Source organism: Chaetodon trifascialis, chromosome 21 (assembly GCF_039877785.1).
Source record: "Chaetodon trifascialis isolate fChaTrf1 chromosome 21, fChaTrf1.hap1, whole genome shotgun sequence".
Taxonomy (NCBI): domain Eukaryota; kingdom Metazoa; phylum Chordata; class Actinopteri; order Chaetodontiformes; family Chaetodontidae; genus Chaetodon; species Chaetodon trifascialis.
This window is the reverse complement of record NC_092076.1, coordinates 19,069,013-19,091,466: the sequence shown is the minus strand read 5'-3', so window position 1 is coordinate 19,091,466 and position 22,454 is coordinate 19,069,013. Positions and strand designations below refer to the sequence as shown.

Sequence of the window (22,454 nt, the reverse complement as noted above, 5' to 3'; positions counted from 1 at the left end):
AATGTCAGATTATCGAGTGGATGCAGCCCCACCGCCCCCTCCAAATTCGGTGTTGGAAAAATGTTTGGGGGAGGGGGTTTCCAAAATAAATCAAACCACCAGGCAAGCAGTTCAGACAGAGGATACAGGTTTCTTAAAGGCAGGGGTATGCTCAAAAACTACTTGGTATTACATGTTAACAACAACATTGAAAGACATAGATGTTAACTGCTGCTCATTTTAGTGTAATGATGAGAACAGACGTAATCATCAGTCCTCTACCTTGTTCCTCTGCAGCCGTCAAGATCCATGTCCAGCTCAGGAGTGGACTCAATGATGGCCTGCACCTCCGACTTCTCCAGGGTGTCTGTTCCATCTAGAACAAAGAGCAGAGACTCAAAACAACAGAATGAGCACACCTAACAGCAGGTAGTTAATCATATCGTCGCTGTCCGATAAAAAACACGTATCTCCACTTTTAACGATTTTGACTTTCCATTGGCTAAGGAATATTCACATTCTCCTCCAGCAACAGGTAGCATTGGGGATCCAAGTGACCAATGGAAAGACGTTTTATTACATCACATATTTAACACGTATCTCCATTGGGTGTCAGAAGTGTCCATCAATGCACGTATCTCCCGAATGCGCGTATGTCAATCTATTGTATGACAACTGTGTTCAAGTTTTCGACTAGTTAACAGACATTCACGATTGTCATTTGCACGTAGTATTTCACATATTTTCGTTCTGTACAACTCAATCCTGAGGGCTAACCGCTAGCTAACCTTAGCCTGTATATCAGATGATTTGTCATGTCCGTAAACACAGACTGTATACCGTCAGTACTTGGCAGACTTATTATAGCATCTAACGCTAGGCTAATGTTGTCCTTGCATGATGCATGCATGCCAAATGTATCTGATCAGGAGGAAACACTGCACCGTTTCTTGTAACAAAGCATCTTAATAGCCCACCGATACACGTAGGCCGAAAGGTAAGTTTCTGCAGTAATTTGTGTGGTGCAGTGTTACGCAGGAACGGGAAATTATGACAGGGGTTTAGATGATATCTTTGGGTAAATAACGTTGCTAATCACCGTGTAACTATAGGTTTTCATTTCGAGTCCTAAGTGTGTCTAATTACTGTGTTTTGGGTTTAATTTGTAAGTTAATTGACGAGTAAAACACTTTTTTCATGCTCCTGAAAAAAACGAGTTTTGGAGATACGTGCTTTTTATCGGACAGCGACGATATAGTCCTGTAAAGTCCCTAGTCTTGTGTAAACATCATAGACAAGGTGTTTTAACTGTTGTACCATCATCTTTGCGGGGTGTAGAGTCCTGACCATCACCTCCAAGCTGACCCTGCTGTCCCTCTTGCACCGATGCAATGTTCTTACTGCTCTCTGGTTTCCCACTGTTCCGGTCCAGGTTCTTGTTGAGCCCGTCTGAAACTTCCTGTTCCTGCGGGGGCGTGTCCGCAGACTTTATGGCAACATCGGAAGCAGCAGTAGACAGGGGTGTGGCAGAGGCAGACCCACTCCTGACAGTGGACACAAGACTCACTCCAGTGGATGCTCCATCATGAGGAGATAGTGGTGTAGAGGACTGTGAGTTAGCAGATGTAGATGAGGGGGAGGACATGGCGGTGTTGGATTTGGATCCACTTCTGGAGACACTTCCCTGGTTGGTTGGAGTACCGTGCTTGGAGCCTCCACGAGTCGCACTGGACAATTCATCCTTAAGATGGAGGAGGAGGGGAAGCGAGAAGTGAGATGGGGGATAATAAGGCAAACAAAAAAATGTAACTATGGCCTTCACAAAGTCAACATGTTTGTTTATTCAACATTATACTGAATTACAATTACAATGTACAAAGTATTACAATTACAATACAATGTTGTAATTGTGTATATAACAATTACAATTAGTTATTTGGCGACATACATATGAATTCACACACCGATGGTACAGCATCAGGGTCAGTTTTGGGGTTCAGTATCTTGCCCAAGGACACTTCGGCATGCGGACTGCCGAGGCCGGGGATCAAACCACCAACCCCCTGATTGGCAGAGCCACAGCCGCCCCATACAACCATATAAATCAATCACAACAACACTAAAGTGTGCTCAAGCCAAAAGTATCAAAATGCCATCATTCCATTCTCAAAGTCAGTGGAAGAAAAACTCAGAAGAAATTGGTGTTAACTAACACAATCTTAACTCAAAGACTACTTTCTAGCTTTTTTTCAGAGCTGTCAACCATGACTGAAGTTCCATGGTCAGGTCACATGATGACAACTGAGCAAATTCAAATCAGCTCAGGTAAACACAAGTGAGCTGCCCTTGCGTTATGATTCTTCAAACTCTGAAGACTCTTTCTGAGGATACATTAGCATATGACTCTATATTCCTTTTGTTAAAATAAAATTAAGCCAAAAATAACAGCTGTTAGCACCAACTGTGTCAAAGTGTGCACCTTGCCATGCAGCTGGAACTCAACACAAACACTAACCAAACCACAACATGCAACCAGGATAGTCCATCTTTCATGAAATCATATCCATTCTGGCAATCAACAACCACAACCACAGCCTCAAGATATGCATGCAAACCCTGACAGTGTTAAGAGCTGCTACATCATCTCAAATAGACCTTTTCACAAGCAGACATTTTGACTCGTCACAGCATGAGAAGCACAGATTAAACACGTTTTGGCTAAGTTGCATCAACTGTCCCAGTAAGACAGTAAGACACTCTGATCTGAGTGCAGTTATCAATTACACATGTGCTTTTCCTGCCATGACTAGCCACAGTATGTGCTCTGAAAAGGGTCAAACAACATCTTCTGTTGCTTTAAGAACAATCAATCTGATAATACAAAAAGTTCAACTGGTTCAGCAGGTGAGCATCATGCAGTTTCAGTTAGATATGAGGTATTGCCAGCATGTTAGCATTATATTTAATCACACCACAGTAAAGTCTGCAACACAGCTACTAAAGCTACTATAAAGGATAAGTTTGGTTTCCAGCGGTTAGTTTCTCCATGAGTGACAGACAGGTCTACCTGCTCCTGATCAGCCTCCTGATTGGGCAAATTCTCCTGCGAACCTTCCACTCTGACTGGGGAGAACTGTTCCTCAGACTGAGGGATATTAAAGACCTTGCTCATTATTATTTCCTAACATTCATTATTTGAAAGGAATTCAAGCAAAAAAAAGGAACTAAACTAAGGTGAAATGCACAGCAGTATACAGACATAAAAGGGTTTTCCATTAGAACTGATTGAAATGTGTCCAATACAATAAAACAAAGCTGTGTGGGAGTGAACCGTGTAGTGAGCAGTATTTATACACAAGGTGACCTGGTTGGCAAAGGCTTGCAGTGTAGATGAATGAAAGTGAATTGGATTTACAGTACCAATCAAACACTCAGGTTTCATCGGCTTTCAGCAGCCCTTTGTAACATGCAGAATTTCTAACCCTGTATTGTTCTGATCCGTTAATACCACTGGCTTCAGCCCTATAAATAGCACTGTGCCTGATGGAAAAGAATCAATCAGGACAACAACAAAGCATCTATACAGATCGCTAGGTCACCTTGAAATCAGACCAAGGAGGAAGAGGAGACTTTAGAGTTTCCATAGACATTGAGTGAGAGAGAATTCAACTCTCCATGCTGTTGTTTTCTCTTCCATGCATTCCCACCTATGCATCTCTCTCTGCACTGATGGGAGTATTTTCTTTCACATCTCTTGTCTGCGTGTATTGCTGCTATAGCGGCACTGGGCAGCCAATAGGAGGAAAGCTTCCCTCCGCTGCTATTCTGCTGATAATGGCTCTTCCCTGACCCTCAAAAAAAAAAAAGAGAAGAAAAGTACATGCACACACACAAACACACCACACACGCACGAACGTACTCCCCTTCCTATGGTGAGACAGCATGGAAGGGATCATTAACTGTAAATCTTTGGGAAATGTCAAGTCAGGGGACATAACACAAAGGCGCTGCTGTGTATCTGCAATGGGGGTGCCTGGTCAGACTTGTGTGTGCGTGTGTGCGTGTGTGTGTGTGTGTGTGTGTGTGTGTGTGTGTGTGTGTATACGTGCAGAAAGATGTACTGTGACACTGTTATTGTACTCCAGGACTCAGGCTGAGGTGCATAAAAGCAGTTGAAGATTTGTCAACCACCTTGGCTCTGCCAGTTACAAAACACAAGTCCTGATAATGAGTCATTATAAAGGTTACCAAAACGCAAACCACTTCCCAATTCTCAACAATTTCCTGTACTAGAGAAATAACAGCAAATGAATACTTATTAGGTGATCATTCATATTCATGACCAGGCCTAGCTTGCAGCATGGTTTCCAACAGCAACAATGTGAAGACACTCTGTCCTTTCCACCCTGCCTTGAGGTCTGAGGCAGGCCCCCGAATGGTACCACTTCCTCTGCTTGCTGGGCTCCAAGCCACCCAGTTACACACACATACACATACACGCACACACACGCACACACACAGGCTGCTAAAAATTCTGGACACACTGAACAATCGTCTCTTTTGGAATAGAAAAGTACTCTCTTTGGTGTTTGCATTTTGTTTCCACAACCGCTTTTAGGGGCACTGGGGATGATGTCACCAGTCTGATTCGTGGGAAGCTCTACAAGCCAACTTCAGACTTTAACTTTACACTTTACAACTAGTGATCTAATGATATAAAGAAGCCTTTCTTTTACTTTCATTCACACTCTGTGTGTGTGTGTGTGTGTGTGTGTGTGTGTGTGTGTGTGTGTGTGTGTGTGTGTGTGTGTGTGTGTGTGTGTGTGTGTGTGTGTGTGTGTGTGCATAATGGCTCATACCTTGAGGCTGGTGTTGGACCGTGGATGGCTGAGGTTGTTGAATCTCCATGGCTCAGAAGGGGTGTCCACAGGTTCCCTCTGGAGGTCAGGGGTCATACCATCTGTCCCAGGAAGTTGGAATATGCCCATGGAGATGGGACGCTCCTTCCTGAACACACAGATTAATGGAAGGAAGGATAATTCAAAAGTATAAAGGGCAATTCTGAAACAAAGGACTAAACAAGTGTTTGAGAATGGCCTGCTGGTCAACTCCCTCTTTTGTAATTGGAGTAGCTGTGAGGCTGTACTCAGGCACGTCAGTGCTTTTAGCTAAATGCTAACGTCTCCAGGCTAACCTGCTTAAGTTTATGCAGGTATAATGTTTTCCGAGTTCATTATCTTAGTTTAGTGTGTCAACATGCTAACATCTGCTAAACAGCACTCAACACAAAGTACTGCTGAGGATGATGGGAATGTCATTAGTTTACTGTTATTTAGTCATAAACCAAAGTATCGGACAAAGTGAAATTTGTTTGCCAAATTTATTAGAATTTACCCAGAGGGTAATATGAATGTGTGCACTAAATGTCGTGGCAATCTAGCCAACAGTGATCAGGACATTTTATTTATACTGCAAATATTAACTTCATGAGGGCAATTGAAGAAAAGTCAGGGGATGACCAAAATGAGTAGAATACATGATCTGGGAACAATGAATAATTGCACAAGATTTTGTGCCCATCCATCTTGTTGAAATAATATTTCATGTGACTGGATTTGAAATGCTGGTGACACAAACATGGATCAACAAAGTCATTAACAATATTCTTGTAGGTAAAATGGATATTTGCAACAAATTTTGTGACAATCTGTGCAATAACTGTTCACATATTTCTGTCTAGACCAAAGTGTTGGACTGTCCAACTGACTGACTAAAAACATAAAGAATTCCTTTGGTTGCAAAGGAGACCCTAAGCAAGGAAAGCATTTCCTACAGCAGCATGGTGCAAGAGAGCATGGGGTTTATACAGGGTAACAGAAAGTGGGAGCAATGTTACACTATATAAAAGAGTTGGACATGTTCTCATTAGTTTGAATGTTTTGACCTTCTGTCTCCATGTTGTGAGGAGGTTCCTACAGAGAAAGTCACATAGGTTATATTGTAAAGTGATGAATTAGGTTTTGACCCTGAAGTCACTTAGATGCCAGATCATACATTTCATTTACTTCTGCTAAATTAAATGGGCAGGTTGTTAATCTTTTTCAGTCTACATTTTAATGTGTTAATTTTTCGGTGCAGTGGAAGTAGATCAGTGTTATGTAATGTAATCAGTTAGACAAAACAAACTGTGACAAGTCTGATTAAAGACTTCACAGAGGTGTGTAGCAAAGACCCCCTTGAGGCCATTTGGCAGTGAAGAGGTGGGAAGAGAAATAAAGCCGGTTGCCTCATAAACTTCATTATCTCCCAAATATTAGCTCAGGCAATAACAAATTCATTTGTATCTGTCTCTGTGATGATGTACTCTGCTATATGTTATTAGAAAGTGGTCAGCTGAGAGACTTCTCACATAGACAGGGACACATCAGTGAGGACAAATATCTGTTATCATCTCTAGCCCTCATGAACCAGCTCACACTCACATGGAGATGTTCATACTCAAACTTCCATGTCACACGAGCTCTGGCCTGTGAAAGACCAATTATATCAACAAAGACATTGAAATAAATCTACAGCATCAGACCAAGCACACACCAGCAGCTGCTCTCACTCCAGTGACTTGGTATGAAAAAAAATATTTGACAGTGTGAGCACAACAATGGCGGCCACGGTGAAAAGAGCAGCCGGCACGCAGCAATGAAAAGCAGCAGCCCAAAAACAATGGACACGCCACCATATTGAGAGGAGGAGGTCACATGCAGGCCACTGACAGTGACCAATGCTGACTTTTGCTATTCAAACTGAGGGGATGAGGGAAAAAAAAAATAAAAAAATCACATGCTCACTATCAGTCCTCAGCCACTGTTTCAAATAGTAGAGATGCTAAACTAAACGATGACAATAATCAAAAATGGCTAGAAACTGTGGTTAAGTGGATATATCCAAGGTGGTGAAATCGTCCAGGTATGACTGTCGTTTTTCCCATCTCTCTCTTGACCTACTTTGAGCGTGCAGTCTCATACTGTCTGTGTATAACACACCCACATGGCAGCAACACTACAACTGCATGGCTACAAACTGGCAGTAGCTACAAAGACGCAGATTACAGCAAGTTAAGATACATTTAGCTAACATACACACACACACACACACACACACACATACATGTTATACCTGCTGGATCTGGGTAAGGAAGGTAAGGAAGGCAGGGCAGGTAAACCGCCAGTAGAGACAGAGTAGTGAACCAGCAGCAGCACTGACAGAGAGACCAGTACAGCAGAGTTGATGACCACTGCTCCCCCTACAAAGCCAAAAACAAACAGCAGCATACACCCGGGGCTCATGGCCCCCCCAGATCATGGCCCAGTGCCTCAACAGGGACCAGGAGGGTTGGGGGGCACAAACAATGACAGCAGATGAGGTGGGGGTCACTGAAGCACCAAATCCCCCTTGGCAGACCTCTGGTTGGACATCAACCACTGGAAGTCAAAGACGCTGTATCCGTCTAGCTGGGCTCTGAATACTGCAGTTCAATCGTGAGGCAGACAGAGTGGGAGCAGGTCAGAGGCAGAACAATCTGCCAGTAGCAGTCACAACAACAGTAATCCTGGTGGCTTCGGCAGCAGTGAGTGATTAAAGCAGAGCAGCAGCACACACAGCAGAGCGGTGGATCATCCACAGAGAGCAGGGAGAGGCTGGCGGCAGCAGCTCCTCTTCCTCCAGCGTCCTCTTCTGGCAGGTGGCTCTTTTCCTTCCTCCTTCACTCTTCCTATCCTCTACCGAGATGCTACGCGGCTGCCGCTGTGCAGTCTAGAACACTCTGACGCGCTCCCTCTCCCACTCTGATAGCGCCCACCACCCCTCCCTCTCTGTCTCTCCCCATCTCCCTCTCTCTTTTGGATGCTGAGGCAGCTCGTTCCATATGCCTCTTCTCAGGCTGCAGCTTATTGGCTGCAAAACAGGGAGACTGATCAAAAAGTAAGTGTGTGTGTGTGTGTGTGTGTGTGTGTGGGGGAGGGAGGTTGGCAGTGTGTCTGCATTAATGGGAGGGATAGTAAGGGGCTAGGAAATACAGGGGGCTGCCTGAAAGCACCATGGTACATTACAATACACAGTACAGTGACATTCTGCTAAACACTATTCATACCAATTGGACTGTTTCATGTTCACTTTTTGACAACCAAAGTCTGGAGTCATGCTAACAGCTCTGTGAGGTTGTACTTGAGCTAAATGCTAACATGTCCAAAATGTCATTGTTAACATCCTGATGTTTAGCAGGTATCATGTATCACCATGTTCACCATCTTTGCGTAGCAATTTAACATGCTAACATTTGATGATTAACACTAAGCACAAGTAAGTATATCTGAGGCGGAAATGTCATTAGGTTGTCAGGTATTTCGTTGTAAACCAAGACATTAGGCAAGTTAAAATTCTAAGTCAAACAATGACCAAACTTATTCCAAATTATTCTGTGGAGAATGTGAGTTTCAGTATCAGTATTTCATGGCAATGCATCCAAACACTCTGAGCCAAAAATATCAACCTCGTGGCAGTGCTGATGAAAAGTCAGGGGATCAGTCACTAGGGGTACTCTGGAACTATGGGTGGGCAAAAATATCGATATGGCAATATATCGTGATACTTTGTCTTCCGATTCAATATCGATATTCAAAATTTTAATATAGATATTTTTTCAATTAATAAATCATATTTCAGACGGGTTGTAAATCCAGTATGACTTCCGCGGGGTGTCGCTGTACCACTACCTCACTGCATGGCACTCTTCTTCTTCTTCTTCTTCTTCTCTTTTTTTGCCCTGGCGGTTGCAGTGAGGAAGTGGAGCCGGAAAAAAACAAGCCAGCATGGCTAGTAACGTTAAACTAGAGACGCCCTCGAACTTTAAAGCAGATGTTTGGAGGTACTTTGGATTCCAAAGGAAAGGAGAGACAGACAGTGAGCTGGACAAAGCGTAGCCTCTTTGCAAACACTATTTCGCTCCCATTAGATTTTCGGGTACACAACAAACTTGCAAACTCATTTAGCACGACACCACCCCGACATATTAGCTCAGCTCATGTTGTTCATGCAATGCTATGTTGTAAAATGGCACGGATAATTTGAATTACATTGTTTTGACTCAGTTTGTCCCATGAATTAACACTATCATCTGATGTACATACAACTCGGATTTTAAGATGCATAATGCCTTTTACATTTATCAGTGAACTCTGTAGAATATTGCAACATATCGCAAAATTTGGATATCGCAATATCATATTGTATTGTGACTCAAGTATCGTGATGCGTATCGTATCGTGAGGTCCTTGGCAATACCCACCCCTATCTGGAACCATGAATGTCTGTACAAAACTGCATTCAATGTATGTCCAGATAGTTCAGTCTGGAGCAAAGGAGTTGACTAACCAAATGACCAACAGGCAACACTGCCATTCCTAGAACCATGCTACATTTCCATCATGAAGACAAATATTACCTACCAAAAAGGCTGATCTGATTACTGAAGAGACCAATCAGAGGAAAGATAAGAGGACATGCCGGAGATATTGAAAACCCCTCACAATACAGCTGGAAGCCTGTCTAGAGCAGGCTCTTCAGGGTGAGAAGGGCACTACTGAGGGAGGCCACTGAGAGGCCTGGAGACGATGAAGGAGGTCCAACAGCTGAGACGGGACGTGTGCACACACAATTGCTGCCTCGGTGTTTACCAGAGTGGCAAAAAAAAAGCCACAGATGAAGAAAACATGACATCTGGGTAAGTGTTTACCATAAGCTAAGTGGATGAAGGTTTACTGGTCTGATGAGAACATGGAGCCTCTTGACCACTGTACTAAACAACTTCAACCCTTTATTTGTCATAAACCAAACACTGCACCCGAGCAGAAACAAATCCTCCCCACCAGGAAGTGTGGTGAGGGCAGCATTATGCTGTGGGGCTCCTTCTCTGCAGCCTTGGAATGCTTGTGAAGGAGGGTAGACAGCTCCATGGATCAGTCAAAAAAATAAAGGATAATAAAGAAATCAAACAGGATGAACACTGATGCTTATGGACACACAGAGGTGAACCAGCATCTCTGCTTAAATCTTGGATAAAAAACAAATATTAACCTAACCTCCTGGCTCCCTGTAGCATCATCTGCTCTGCAGGTGAGCAATCAAACACAAAGTTCATCATCCCGCTGAAGTAGATTAATGTGGAAACAGCCAAACTACAGCCCTGGTTTACACATTCCGCAGCATCCTCTATCCACCCCAAGCAACTCCAGCTTAACTCCTTCCAGCTGTTTATAATGATGGTCACCGTTCTGTACTTTGTCTTCTCCACATTGACAACATCCTCTCATAAACATTCATCTTCATTTACAAACACCCAATATCTCTTCATTTTGCACAGTTCTCATTTTAGCATTTAGCTGAAGCTCTCAAGTTCTCCTCCTTTTCCTGCATTCATTCTCTGCTTGACTTCTCTGCTGAGACAGCTTCTGACATATTTCTTCCTCTTGTCTGTAGGGATGATGTGTGTGTGGAGGTAAAACTTGCAGTGGTTAAAACTGCTGCCGTACAGGGTTGTGGACCTGGAGCATCACTCACATAACAGACAGGGGTCCACCTTGAAATTCAATTCATATTGAGCAATAAATAAAGACTTCCCAATACTGAATACATTACATTTTTCTATACTGATCTAGGCCCATGAAATCTGTACGAATGTTTTTCCCCAAATTGCATGTTTCCGTTTTAATTCTTCTGAACTCTGTTTTACAACTGAGGTATATTTAATCATCAGAGAGTGTCTAATCATGTGGTGGGTGAATAAAATGTAAACAATTCAATAAGAAACAAATCTATGAAATGAGCCTCCACACGCAGCTGGGATACACTGCGTTAGTGGGTTTGATGGAGGTTGCATTGATTGAACTGCAATTAATGGATAAGGATAATGGATAAGATATTCAAACAGAGCAAAGGCTAAGACCAGAGCTTCTGCTATGTTGGCATGAATTTTCCATTTGAAGTCTAGATGTTTATAGGACTGACTATTGACGTAGCTTTGGATGATCTCAGGGACTGTGTTAAATCTAGAATCGACAAACAGCATGAAGTGAAGGTGGTGAAGTGAAGTGGAACAAACTGCTGTGGTTCTGGTTGGCTTGTCTCACCGTGTCCTCGGTGTTGTGCTTGTGCCTGTATCTGAGGGCTCTGGAGCAGCCACTGCATGCTGGTGTTTAGTCCGCTCCAGGTGCTCCATGTAGCTGTGGATCATCTGAAAGGTATAGAACACACAGAGGGCCATGGAATGAGCAAAAATTCTGCTTGTTGATGTAAAATTGTTTTGTATTTACATGTTTCATTATTGCATTAAACTCTGAAGAGAGCCTGTACTTCACTGCAGTGTACATGTAACAGCTCAGCAGAAGTCCTACCATCAGTCACTACTATGGTCACTCACATATGAAGTATCTTGTGTCCTGACACAGCTGTGAGGTACTTACAGTGTGTTCCAGACAGCTTTTATTCCACATTCATCTTCTCTACTCAACATTATTCAGATCAGCATTGGGCTGCTGAAGCCTGACAGGCTTGTTTGGACACTGGACATCTGTTAGTGACGCATATTGAATAACAGTCCAAGGCAGACCAACGTCTCAGCAGAAACAGATTCATGTTTAGACCTCTCATGTTCGGATTCCTCTTCAACCAGCCCACGCTATTCCATTTTTCAGTTCCTTTGTTTTTCTGTCATTGACAGGTCATTTTGAGTGGGGTGGCAACAAGGGGCTCATTATCAGTGAAATGATATATTCACTGTTTCCTCTTTATATGTTCACTTTGCCCCATGCTTGCTTCATGTGTTCACCTCTAGGACTTGACAAGTTGTTTTATACCTTTGCCCAGATTTGCCTCTTTATGAATCTGTTTCTGAATTTTGCTTGTGCTTCTTTGCTCACTTGTAGTACACAGTGCATCCATATACTGTATGTATGAGTATACATTTCTCAATCAATAATTAGAATCAATTTATGAAAAATCCGGAAAAAAAATCCAAACACATCATTGGTTATTGTGTTGTAAAAAGAAAAAAAACACATGTAGTCAGTGTACAGTGTGCATTACAGTGTGAACACATGCCATGCATAGATGAACAACCTAGTGATGAACATATATATCTTAATCCCAGACCAGCATACCTCAGTGTGTCTCTGATGAAGGGCATTATACTCCTTCTTGAGCTCTGCTTCTCTCTCCTCAAATCTGTTGACTAGATGAAAAAGAGAGAAAACAATTAAAGTACACTTGACAGAACAAGCCATAGGATTGCAGCAAGATTTCCTGATAACAACAAGGAGCTTTGTCTCTAAACACCAATTGTTCTATACAAATAAACTAATGTCATTTCAAATATTCTCAGACAAACGATGCATTAAATGTCCCACAGACAAATGATTTACCCACTGGGAAACCAAAGTGTGGTGGTGGAGTGGTTGCTGTAATAACATCTCAGAGCCAGAGGAGGGCCACCACGCATCAACAAACCCCACCTGAACTAAACCGAGGACAGCTTCGACAGGAGGATCTCTCCTCTTTGAATCACAGAATCACAGCTATGAAATCACACATGTCTCCTCATCACTAATGTTTCAACCCACCTGAAAACTCCAACATTCAACTTCATCAATAGCTGATGTGATTTTAACAACAACAGTAATGTAAACATGCAAATCTATGCAAAAGACATGGCAGCTCCTTGGGTCTCTGGTTAGAGCGGTCTAGAAAGTTGCCACATTTTAATGTATGTGGTTTGTCATAATGAAAGTCCAAGTAACTTCAAGGTGAGGAATGACACCGTCTCCATCAAAACATGTACATGTTAACTCTGTTTACCATGTAAGCAAAAAGGAAAAAAACAGGTTATAAACAAGTCGTACACCTATCTGTAGAGAAACCATGAGCCTCAGTCATATCCAGTAGCATCAATGATAGTCCCTTTTTTTGCAGTGGTGATATTAGTTTGTAGTCAAAACAGCCAAGCAGTCTTGATGTGTGTTTTTTTTTTTTTTTTTCAGATGCCAGCAGGAAAAATGCCGTCTCACAGAAAAAGTCTCTTGCATATCTGTACAAGTGGCCACGCACTGAGCAACTCCTTCACAGGACCATTCCTACCTCATTCCTCACGCTTTGCAGCACCAGTCTCAGGTGCTCAACAATGCAGTATAAAATTTAGAGAAATTCAACACCTATGTGATCAGTGAAGAGCACACGTTCAGACAGCAGCTGCATAGAATGATGTAAACTGTGACTCAGTGTGGTTATGAGAGGCCTGATAGAGGAACAAGCGGTTAAAGAGTGAGGCAGAAATAATCCATGTTAGATGTAGAGGTGTGCAGAGTAAAAGGAAGTGATCCTGAAGGAAAGCCCCATATGAGAAGCCTCAATATATACTACTGAAAGAACTCATTATCATTGATGTCTAAATAAAAAATACTTGATTTAAGTAATAAATTGAGAGCCACCAGCTTCAAGCATCCTAATATGTCTGAACAAAAAGCCCAAATACATTCAGTTTACTGTGATACGTGACAAAGAGAATCAGCAAATCCTCCCATTTGAGGAGAAACCTGAGAAACTGTAACATATTTTTATCATTTTGCTTGAAAATGGCTGAAATGATTAACTGAATCCAAAATAGTTGCAGATAATGAGAGTGAGTAATGAAATAAGAACATTCATCAAAGTGTTCAAAGTGTTCTTGAGTTTATAGAGTTAGACTGTGTGTGTGTGTGTGTGTGTGTGTGTGTGTGTGTGTGTGTGTGTGTGTGTGTGTGTGTGTGTGTGTGTGTGTGTGTGTGTGTTTTCCACTGACAACATCAAACAACTTAGTGATCCAAGGCACACTGCTGCCAATTCAGCCCACTAACAGAGACAAATGGAACTCATAAACAGAAAAAGGGGAAGTGTCACATTGAAAGAAGTAAGGAGAAATTTGCTGAGAGCTCTCAAATTTTCCCTTCGGCGTATGTTACGGTCCAGCAGTGGAACAAACAAGCAGTCACACACACACTGTCAACAGTGCAGTCACACACACCATCAACAGTGCAGTCATGCACACATCATGAGGGTTTCTTCAGAAGCCCTGGAGGGACGAGCACAGCCTGAGACTGAAGAAGGACTACGGTAGGGCTGAGAAAATTGGCCAAAAATTATGTTTGATTATTCCATCTCAAAAAACAAACAAACAAACAAACAAAAAACCACACAGGTTCGAACTATTTGAATATCTATTTTTGTGGGAAAATACATACTACATGTATATTACATTAACTGTGTCTTTGGCATGTAGATATTTTATATCTACATTGCTGGACATTAAACAATAAAGAAATCTTATAATGTCCTATACTGTGTTGCTGAATTAATCATTTATTTTAGCTTGACATAAATTTCGTTTTCCATCAATCAAAGTGACGTGAGTGCAGTGTTTCCAGTTAGTGCCAATGTCCACGCATCCTGGAAGACTTCGATATCCCGGACAAACAGCAGGTACTCTATATAAGTATTATCTGATTATTCTCCTATTCTCCCATGTTTTTGTGTCCCAGTGACTAATGAAGACAATACTTTTTGAAGTTTCTCCAGTATTCAGCGAGATTGCTGCAGCCAGCAGCCATAAAACGAGCTGCATTGTCATTTTAAGTGTTTGCACACCACGTCCTCTAGAGGTGTGTGTTTTTGACTGTTCTAATAGCTGTCAGACAACGTAATGGAAAGGATCCCTTCAGAGACACCTTTTTGTTAAAGAGTAAGGCCCTAATTTCCATTCACAGAAACAGTCATTTAATCCCCGTGAAACACACTTCGTTCAAATATAACAGAAACAAAATAAAACCCTCCAAAACCATCTTAGTTTGTCTTTCACTGCTCCACCAATCATCACTGACTCTGGATTGGTTGAAATAAAGTCTTAATTGAGAAAAAGAGGAGTGGACAACAGAGAAACGGTGAAAACGGCATGTCACGGCGTTGACAGCTCGAGACTACACCGTCCGTTACTTTCACAAGCTCTTTCCTACTTCAAAGACATAATGATGAGTCACTTTTTACATGAATGCTAAAAATCTGCCAGCTTTCTAAAATTCTCCTGTGCTTGACCCAGAAACTTTCGAGGCTTGGAGCATGTTTGGTCTATCCTGTTCCAGCTCATTTGGCAGACTTGGCAGGCAAACACTCATAGTATGTTACTAATGGCCTTTGTTCGGTAGGGACATGGGAGTCCATCTGCCCTCTGGCACATCAGGCTAACAAACAGTCACAAGACCCGAAACTGTCGATTCTGCTCAGAGGGATGCTGGCTTGTGCATTGGGGTGTGTGTGTGTGTGTGGGTGGGTGTGTGTGTGTGGGTGGGTGTGTGTGTGTGTGTGTGTGTGTGTGTGTGTGTGTGTGTTTGATTTTCCAATAATAGAGTCAGTAAAATAAAAGCTGTTTGTGACACCGTGCAATGGACTTACTCTGATCTGCATAGTTTTTAGTTTTTAGCTCTAGTTGACGTGTGTGTGACTCCAACATCACCAGTCGGCACTGGAGTTCCTTCTTCTCGCCATCCTGGGAGTCTTCAAAGACAATGTACCTCTGGAGATAAAGACAGAAAAGAGGGGGAGGGAACAGAGCATTTATTACCAAAGCACTGAAATGAGCACAAGAAATCTAATGTTGTGAAACTCCCAGTGAGGGATGGAGAAGATGATTTGTTTATGGTGGAAACAGAAGACAGAAATGTCACAGTTCCCCTCAGCCAGTGTGACATCTGCTCAGCCCTGGATGACCTCACAATCATCTCCATCTATGGCACCAAATTTGAGTGTGCATTAAAAAAAGGTGAGGTCTCAAATGGAGATGTTGTGAACTAAATCCATTTGTGTGTGTGTGTGTGTGTGTGTGTGTGTGTGTGTGTGTGTGTGTGTGTGTGTGTGTGTGTGTGTGTGTGTGTGTGTGTGTGTGTGTGAGATAAAGATCTTGTCATGCTAGCAGTGTTGATATCAGTGGAAAATAGAGCACACCGTATCTGTCTCCTGTTCATTGTCATAGTCACCTAACCTTTCTGCTCAACAGGTGCACAGCGTCTGCTTCCTTACAAAGGCAACAGCAGTTACAGCTACCACACACACACACACACACACACACACACACACACACACACACACACACACACACACACACACACACACACACACACACACACACACACACACACACACACACACACACACACTTTCCTGGCTAAGTTAATAACAGTTGATTGTGAAGGTTGTTTTTTCAATCTTCACAGCAGCTGTTGTCACTGACCTCAGTCTTTCTCTCAGGCGATCTTAGATGAAAAACTGTTTTCATAACAGGAGGGACTGGATAAAATATCACATGAGATTGGGGATGCACTCCAAACACTGTCATGTAAAATAAATCATTATGAGGATAAATCAGTGGTCAGAGTCAAAGGAAAAATGGACTTTTAGGGCTTCAACTCAGCTGCCCAAACTGTCTCCTGCCACTAAACCACCATGCTGTCCCAATCTAATCCATTTAATGCTCGGTTAACCACTGCTCCCTGATGGCACTTTGTACTTGGTGAAGAAATTAGATTAGAGGAAACCTTAAGGAGCTCTGGAAGTGGGTCTCTGAAGAGAAAAATACAGTGATAAAGTGAGGATCAACTAGAACAAAGTAAATGCTGTTAGTGACACTGAATACACTGCCAAAGGACACTAAAGTACATGAAAAATAAGCTGGTGTGTGAAGTAGAACATACTGAGGCAAAGAAAAGGAATGAATGAATGTAAGCAAGCCAACATGCTCACAGTGATGCTAATTGGCTGATGTTCAGCAGGTATGATTTTTACTATACTCACCACCTTGGCGTAGCATGTTAACAGGCTAAAATTAGCTAATTAGTGCTGGAGCTCAACAGTTTTGCATGTGTTTGGTCAACAAACAAAGTGACAAATTGAAATTTTGACCTAATGATGGCGCTAGATAAAAAGTCTGTAAGAGCAATTGTTTGCAATTGGATGTTGTTGTACTTTGGTCTGAGAAGAAGAAGGTCTTATTCATCACATTTTTTTACACACAACATGCAGTTGAGGAGGAAACTGTACACGCCATGCATATGTGAAATTCCATCCCGCTATTTGACCCATCCATGCCGCGGCAGACCAGGAGCGGTGGGCTGCCAGTCGACCAGCGCCCGGGGACCAGTTCCTTTTTCGTCACTCTTGCATGTTTTTAGTGGGTGTATTTTTTATGGAGGATACAGGTGAGCAGGTGAAACTCCACACAGAAATTTTTCCTCAAGCAGCAGGCACCAAAGGCATGGTGGAGGACACGCCCAGTGCCCACAGCGAGATTCAAACCGGGGACCTTCTAGCTGTGAGGTGACAGTGTTACCACTGAGCCACCGTGCCACCACCTGAGTCGGCAGCCCACTATGAATGAGCACATGTAGCTGATGTTTTCTGGTTTTCTTGGTATTCTATGATAGTCGAATATTTTAGGGTATTGGACTGCTGCTCTGACAAAAAACAAAAAAGTCATCATGGTCTCAGGAAACAGAGGAGAGATCATTTCAATAATTCTGATAAGAGAATGAGAATTGGACATGTCTTTTTTACTCTCTTGGTTTGTTGGTTTCATTATCGGGAGCCCATCTATTGATACCCCAGGTGGTAAGCTGAGTCAGGGGTGTGAAGACAGGCAAGACCTTATCACGCCTGCAAACACACAGTCTTGTGATGTGTGTGCTCACTGTGGACAAGAAGCCCTGGGCTCAGGCCCTGGGAGGGGGGTGGGAGTCATCTGCAAGGACACGAGGATCACCTGAGCGCCTTGTTACAAGCAGCCTCTTCTCTGTACGCACGTCACAGTGAGACTGGAGGTGTCTAACAAAGGTACATCGTCAAGATGCTTTTGTGAACTCTCTCCTAAAACAAGGCCTGGTTTTATTCTTTTCTTTCAGTCACTGATGGACTGAGATACTGTTCTCTGCCTTTGGGCTCTCAAAACTATTTCCATCTAGAGGGCTTCCATTTATCATCTTTGAATGTTCTCTTTATTAAATAGCATCTAACAAATACAAACAAGATAACAGATTTTGCCTTATTGTGATACTTGAGGTGGTCTGCATGAATAGCACTGAAGTGCGCATTTTTTTCAAGTAGAAAAAGAGGGAGTAAAGGGAGGCTATCTGGACTGGGGGGTGAGAGACTTACAGAGGGCACAGTCATGTCTGGAAAGCCCAGGGAGCATCTTAAGAACTGAGGCATAGTTGGTAATGCAGCATTTTCCATGTAAATCTGCTAAGAGCATTAACAAAGCACTGGGCAAGACTACAGACGGGGGTTCATAGTGGGGGGGTGCCCCCTAATCTGCAACTGTATGCAAGTACAACACAAAGGCAAGCTAAATAGTTACAGGCCTTAGTTTCTGATCAGTTTAACTGCTGACAGGAAAAGAATCTGAACACAAGGTTATATTTACATGAATTAACGCCTCAAACCACTAACACACTGTATGGATGACACATACCGACACCTCTCATACTGGATCAACACATTCATCAGAACAACTCCTAATGTCTTCCCGTCACCCTGCTGCTCATCATATGACCCGGGAAGGAGGCTTGTGCGTATGACAACGCTCCAGAGAATGAGTGTGCCAGCGTTTGAGCGTGCACTCTTCCCCCTATGCTGCCTGTATAATGCTCCCTTTGTCTCTGAGTGCCAACACACACAAACACATGTGGCTCCAACACAAGTGCAAGCACACCCACACAGACAGGGCTCCGCTGTCTTGGCACTCAATTGACAGAGACTGAAATTAACTCCTTTTAGTGTTTTTTGGCTGTGGGTTGCTACTGGGACAGTTGGGGGAATGGGGTGTGTGAGGCCTTGGTCATCTGACCCAATAAACTGCCTGAAAGATCACTTCAGTGAGCTTGCTGGGATTACGTCATTATAATGACATGGCTGATGATATGGATATTATAAACCATGCAACCATTTTTGGCAAGAAAAAACAGAGCCTACTGGAATCTGATAAACATATTTTCAATGGCTAAATAACAAACAAGACTAGAGTCTACAAACATGCTGACAGCTCTGTGAGACTGCACTCAGGCCCAGTGAGACTTTGAACTAAATGCTAACATGTCGACATGTTCACAATGACAATGCTAACATGCTAATGTTAGCTGGAACAATGTTTACCATGTTTCCATCTTAGTTTAGTTATTTAGCACTGAACACAATGTGCATGTACTTGGTCATAAAACAAATTACTGGAAAAATAATATACTGACCTGATGATGAGGGTACATGACAAGTTTAAGGATGACTGAAGATACAGTTCATCCTGAGGGGGATATGAATGTCAGTACTAAATTTCATGGCAATCCTCCTTACAGTTCTTGACACATTTCACTCAAAACCACAAATGCCAACCTCATTTTGGCACAAGACAACAAGTCAGTAATGACCAAAGTAATTAGCATTCAGCATCTGGGAACCACAAATGTCTGAGCCAATTCATCCAGCAGATGTTGAGATTTTTCACCGACTAAATGAAAACCTTCTACCTACCTACAAAAGGGGATCACCAACACCCTGAGGGTTCATCTGCAGGGCACCATGGATGTCTTGTACTAAATTTCAATTTCAAATTACAAATTTCAACCTCCTGGTGGTGCTACAGGAAACGCCAGGGGACCCATAAAGTCTGGGGATTCATCCACTGGAGACCATGACTGTCTGTATAAGATGTCATTGCAGTCCATGCAAATGTTACTGAGATATTTCATTCTGGAGCGGTGGACAAACCAGCTTTGCCATTCCTGAAACCCTCAGTCAAGGTTCTGTCTTTCTAATCCTTAGGCCACCATTTTGCTCATGTCACATGAGGCTATGCTACAGAATGTTACCATTTCCCAATAATCTTGCTCTGTCTTTTAATAGATCTCATGTAAATGAGGATCAATCAGCTGCCATTATGAGCAAGTAGGCTGTGGTCTTTTCCAGGTCAGCAGACAACCCTGACTGGACAAAAGAACTGGGGGAAGTGTTGTTTTTCCCCAAGAATTTCCTGCCTTGCCTTTTCCTCTCCTCTGCTGAGACAAACTGCTAAGAGGAGGTATTCCTCTGGGCTTGGAGCAGCGAAAAGCAGGACTTGGCTCGTACAATGGGTTTGTTTGGTAAGATTAATCTGCTTATTTGCTTCTTGAGTGACTTGTCACGCAAATGAGCAGCTTAGTAACTGAGTCAGTGCCATGCTGCTCCTTTGCCTCCATTGAGCACAGTTGTGTTGGTGTTGGGTCTTTGCATTTAGTCTGAGTGGGTTATCGATTTTGGCGATGACGATTAACCTCGTCACAGCTGTCTGAGGGACTGAGGATGATAATGAAACAGAGATGTGGAAAAGCTATGCCATGTTGGGGCCGATGTAGAAATTTGCAAACCAGTTTGATATTAAGCTAAGTATGAGACCAGACCAGAAATATCGAGTTTTACCACCAGGTGTTGCACTTGACTCAACCACTTCTGAGGGGAATATAGTAAGAGCACACACCACAAACATGACAACTGACACGATGTGTGATTTGGTTTTCAACTGATGAACGACTGTTGTTGGGAAGCTTTTATTGCACAATAACATATCCTTGCTTCACCTTTCTCTCCTCTGCTGAGTGTGGAGGGTCATAGCTCCGCCCTCTCTGAAACACAGCAGAGGAGAAACTAGCACAACCATAAATAACAGCAAAACGCCGTAAAGTCCCTCACACTGAGCTCAAATAAAAAGAGCGCATATAAATTAGGTAAAAACAATATTATGCTAATCACATTGTTATTTTGCTAATTATTAATGCAATACAAGTTGGATTTAGAGCCGCTGGCACAGGTTGCTGTTGTCAGCTGCATCTCAAAATGACTGCTGATCAGTCTGTTCCCAAAAAATCAAACCAGTTTCAGCTCATACACAAATCAGAAACCTAGCCAACCCTAGAGTGTGTATGTTTGTGTGTCTCTACATGTGGGTGTGCACACACAGAATTTACAGGATTTCTGCATCTGGTATTTGCTGGACTAGACTGCAATGGACTCCACAGAAAAAAAAATCATCTGTCTTACTCCCCACCAACAATGATATTCCACCAGATTTTCTAATATATTTTCATTTTGTTATGCTGCAGGACTAACTAAATAGTTATTTTACATTTTGCCTAATGATCTTTTCTAAGGTATCTTCAGTAAACTCCCAAAATCTAGTAGTTATTTCCAAAAATCTCTGGTGCACAATGTCAAGTTTCTGTCTGAAGCAAAAGTGACTTCTTTCAGATAAACAGAAAAAAAATAAATAAACAAAAAAAATTAAAAAATTAGACAGTACAGTATGTCCAAGTAACAGCAGCCACTGTGCATGAATGAAGCAGCACCTACAGAAAGTCAAACAGCACACACAAGAAAAATAAGATACTGCTGTAGACAGAGCATACATAGAACGTAATAATCTTGACTTTGCAAGACAGCTCAAGACATTAATATGAAGTGTGCATTCTGTGGAGAGCTCAGGGAAATTCGTTCTGATTTTGCCCAGATACAAAACTGAGGACTGAACAGTCAGTTCATACAGTACCTGACCTCATTCTACATGACTTTGGAACAATGTGTTGTGTGGAGTCACTGAACGTGGAAGGAATCCTTGGTCTGTGTTTTATTTGATCAGTTCAAGTGTTACAGTATATTCACCTACTGCAATCAGAAATCCACACCTATGAGTGAGAAGCCAGACTTTTCAGAGCTGATTATGACAAGCTCCGCATTTCATATGCAGTATAATACCAATAAAAAAAGCTGTTAATATGTAATGCCTGTAAAATTTACAAAGCTTTCATTTAATTATGGATCTTCCTTTAAACCACCATGTATCAATATGTTTTGTTTCAATAAAGTCTATTTTAAACATTTTATAGATTACCTATTTAAATAAACCTATTAAAATAAAATGCAAACATTTCACTAATCCTTAGCGTCACATACCAAGACAAAGCAAGCAAGTCTGAATACAATGGTTGGTTTAGTGAACTACACTGACCTCTCCTATAGAGAGGATGCTGAGCCAAAGGACGACACCTGTGACATGAATTCAGCATATGAATATTACTGATCACACCAACATGAAAGCTAACTGGTTGCCTGGCTGAGTGACGAATTAGTTATAAAGGGGATGAGGTATTTAACACACAGCAGCCAGAGAGAACAAGATGAATGTAGGCCCATAGCATACCAATGGAAAGTCCTGTGTGCACAGGTCCATCGAAGAGCTTTAACAACATGTTAGGACATGACTTAAATTATTAACACACTGCTTTGTGACCTGTTGTGTTGTCATTCAACATTGAACTGTCAAGTCAAATGTC

General features: G+C 42.3%; 1 protein-coding gene across 3 annotated transcripts in view; it reads right to left on the bottom strand.

The window, feature by feature from the left end:
* The window catches only part of spag9b (sperm associated antigen 9b), a 40,358-nt gene that overhangs the window by 14,581 nt on the left and 3,323 nt on the right, over positions 1 to 22,454 (bottom strand). The window contains exons 2-8 of one of the 3 annotated variants that reach the window (XM_070990069.1): positions 15,505 to 15,625; positions 12,189 to 12,259; positions 11,160 to 11,263; positions 4,839 to 4,986; positions 3,047 to 3,124; positions 1,297 to 1,720; positions 262 to 355 (exon numbers count right to left, since the gene is read on the bottom strand). In XM_070990069.1, the coding sequence (XP_070846170.1) occupies positions 262 to 355; positions 1,297 to 1,720; positions 3,047 to 3,124; positions 4,839 to 4,986; positions 11,160 to 11,263; positions 12,189 to 12,259; positions 15,505 to 15,625 (1,040 nt within the window). Of the gene's footprint in view, positions 1 to 261; positions 356 to 1,296; positions 1,721 to 3,046; positions 3,125 to 4,838; positions 4,987 to 7,152; positions 7,751 to 11,159; positions 11,264 to 12,188; positions 12,260 to 15,504; positions 15,626 to 22,454 lie in introns of those variants that run through there. The other 2 variants (XM_070990067.1, XM_070990068.1) reach the window with 2 other exon arrangements.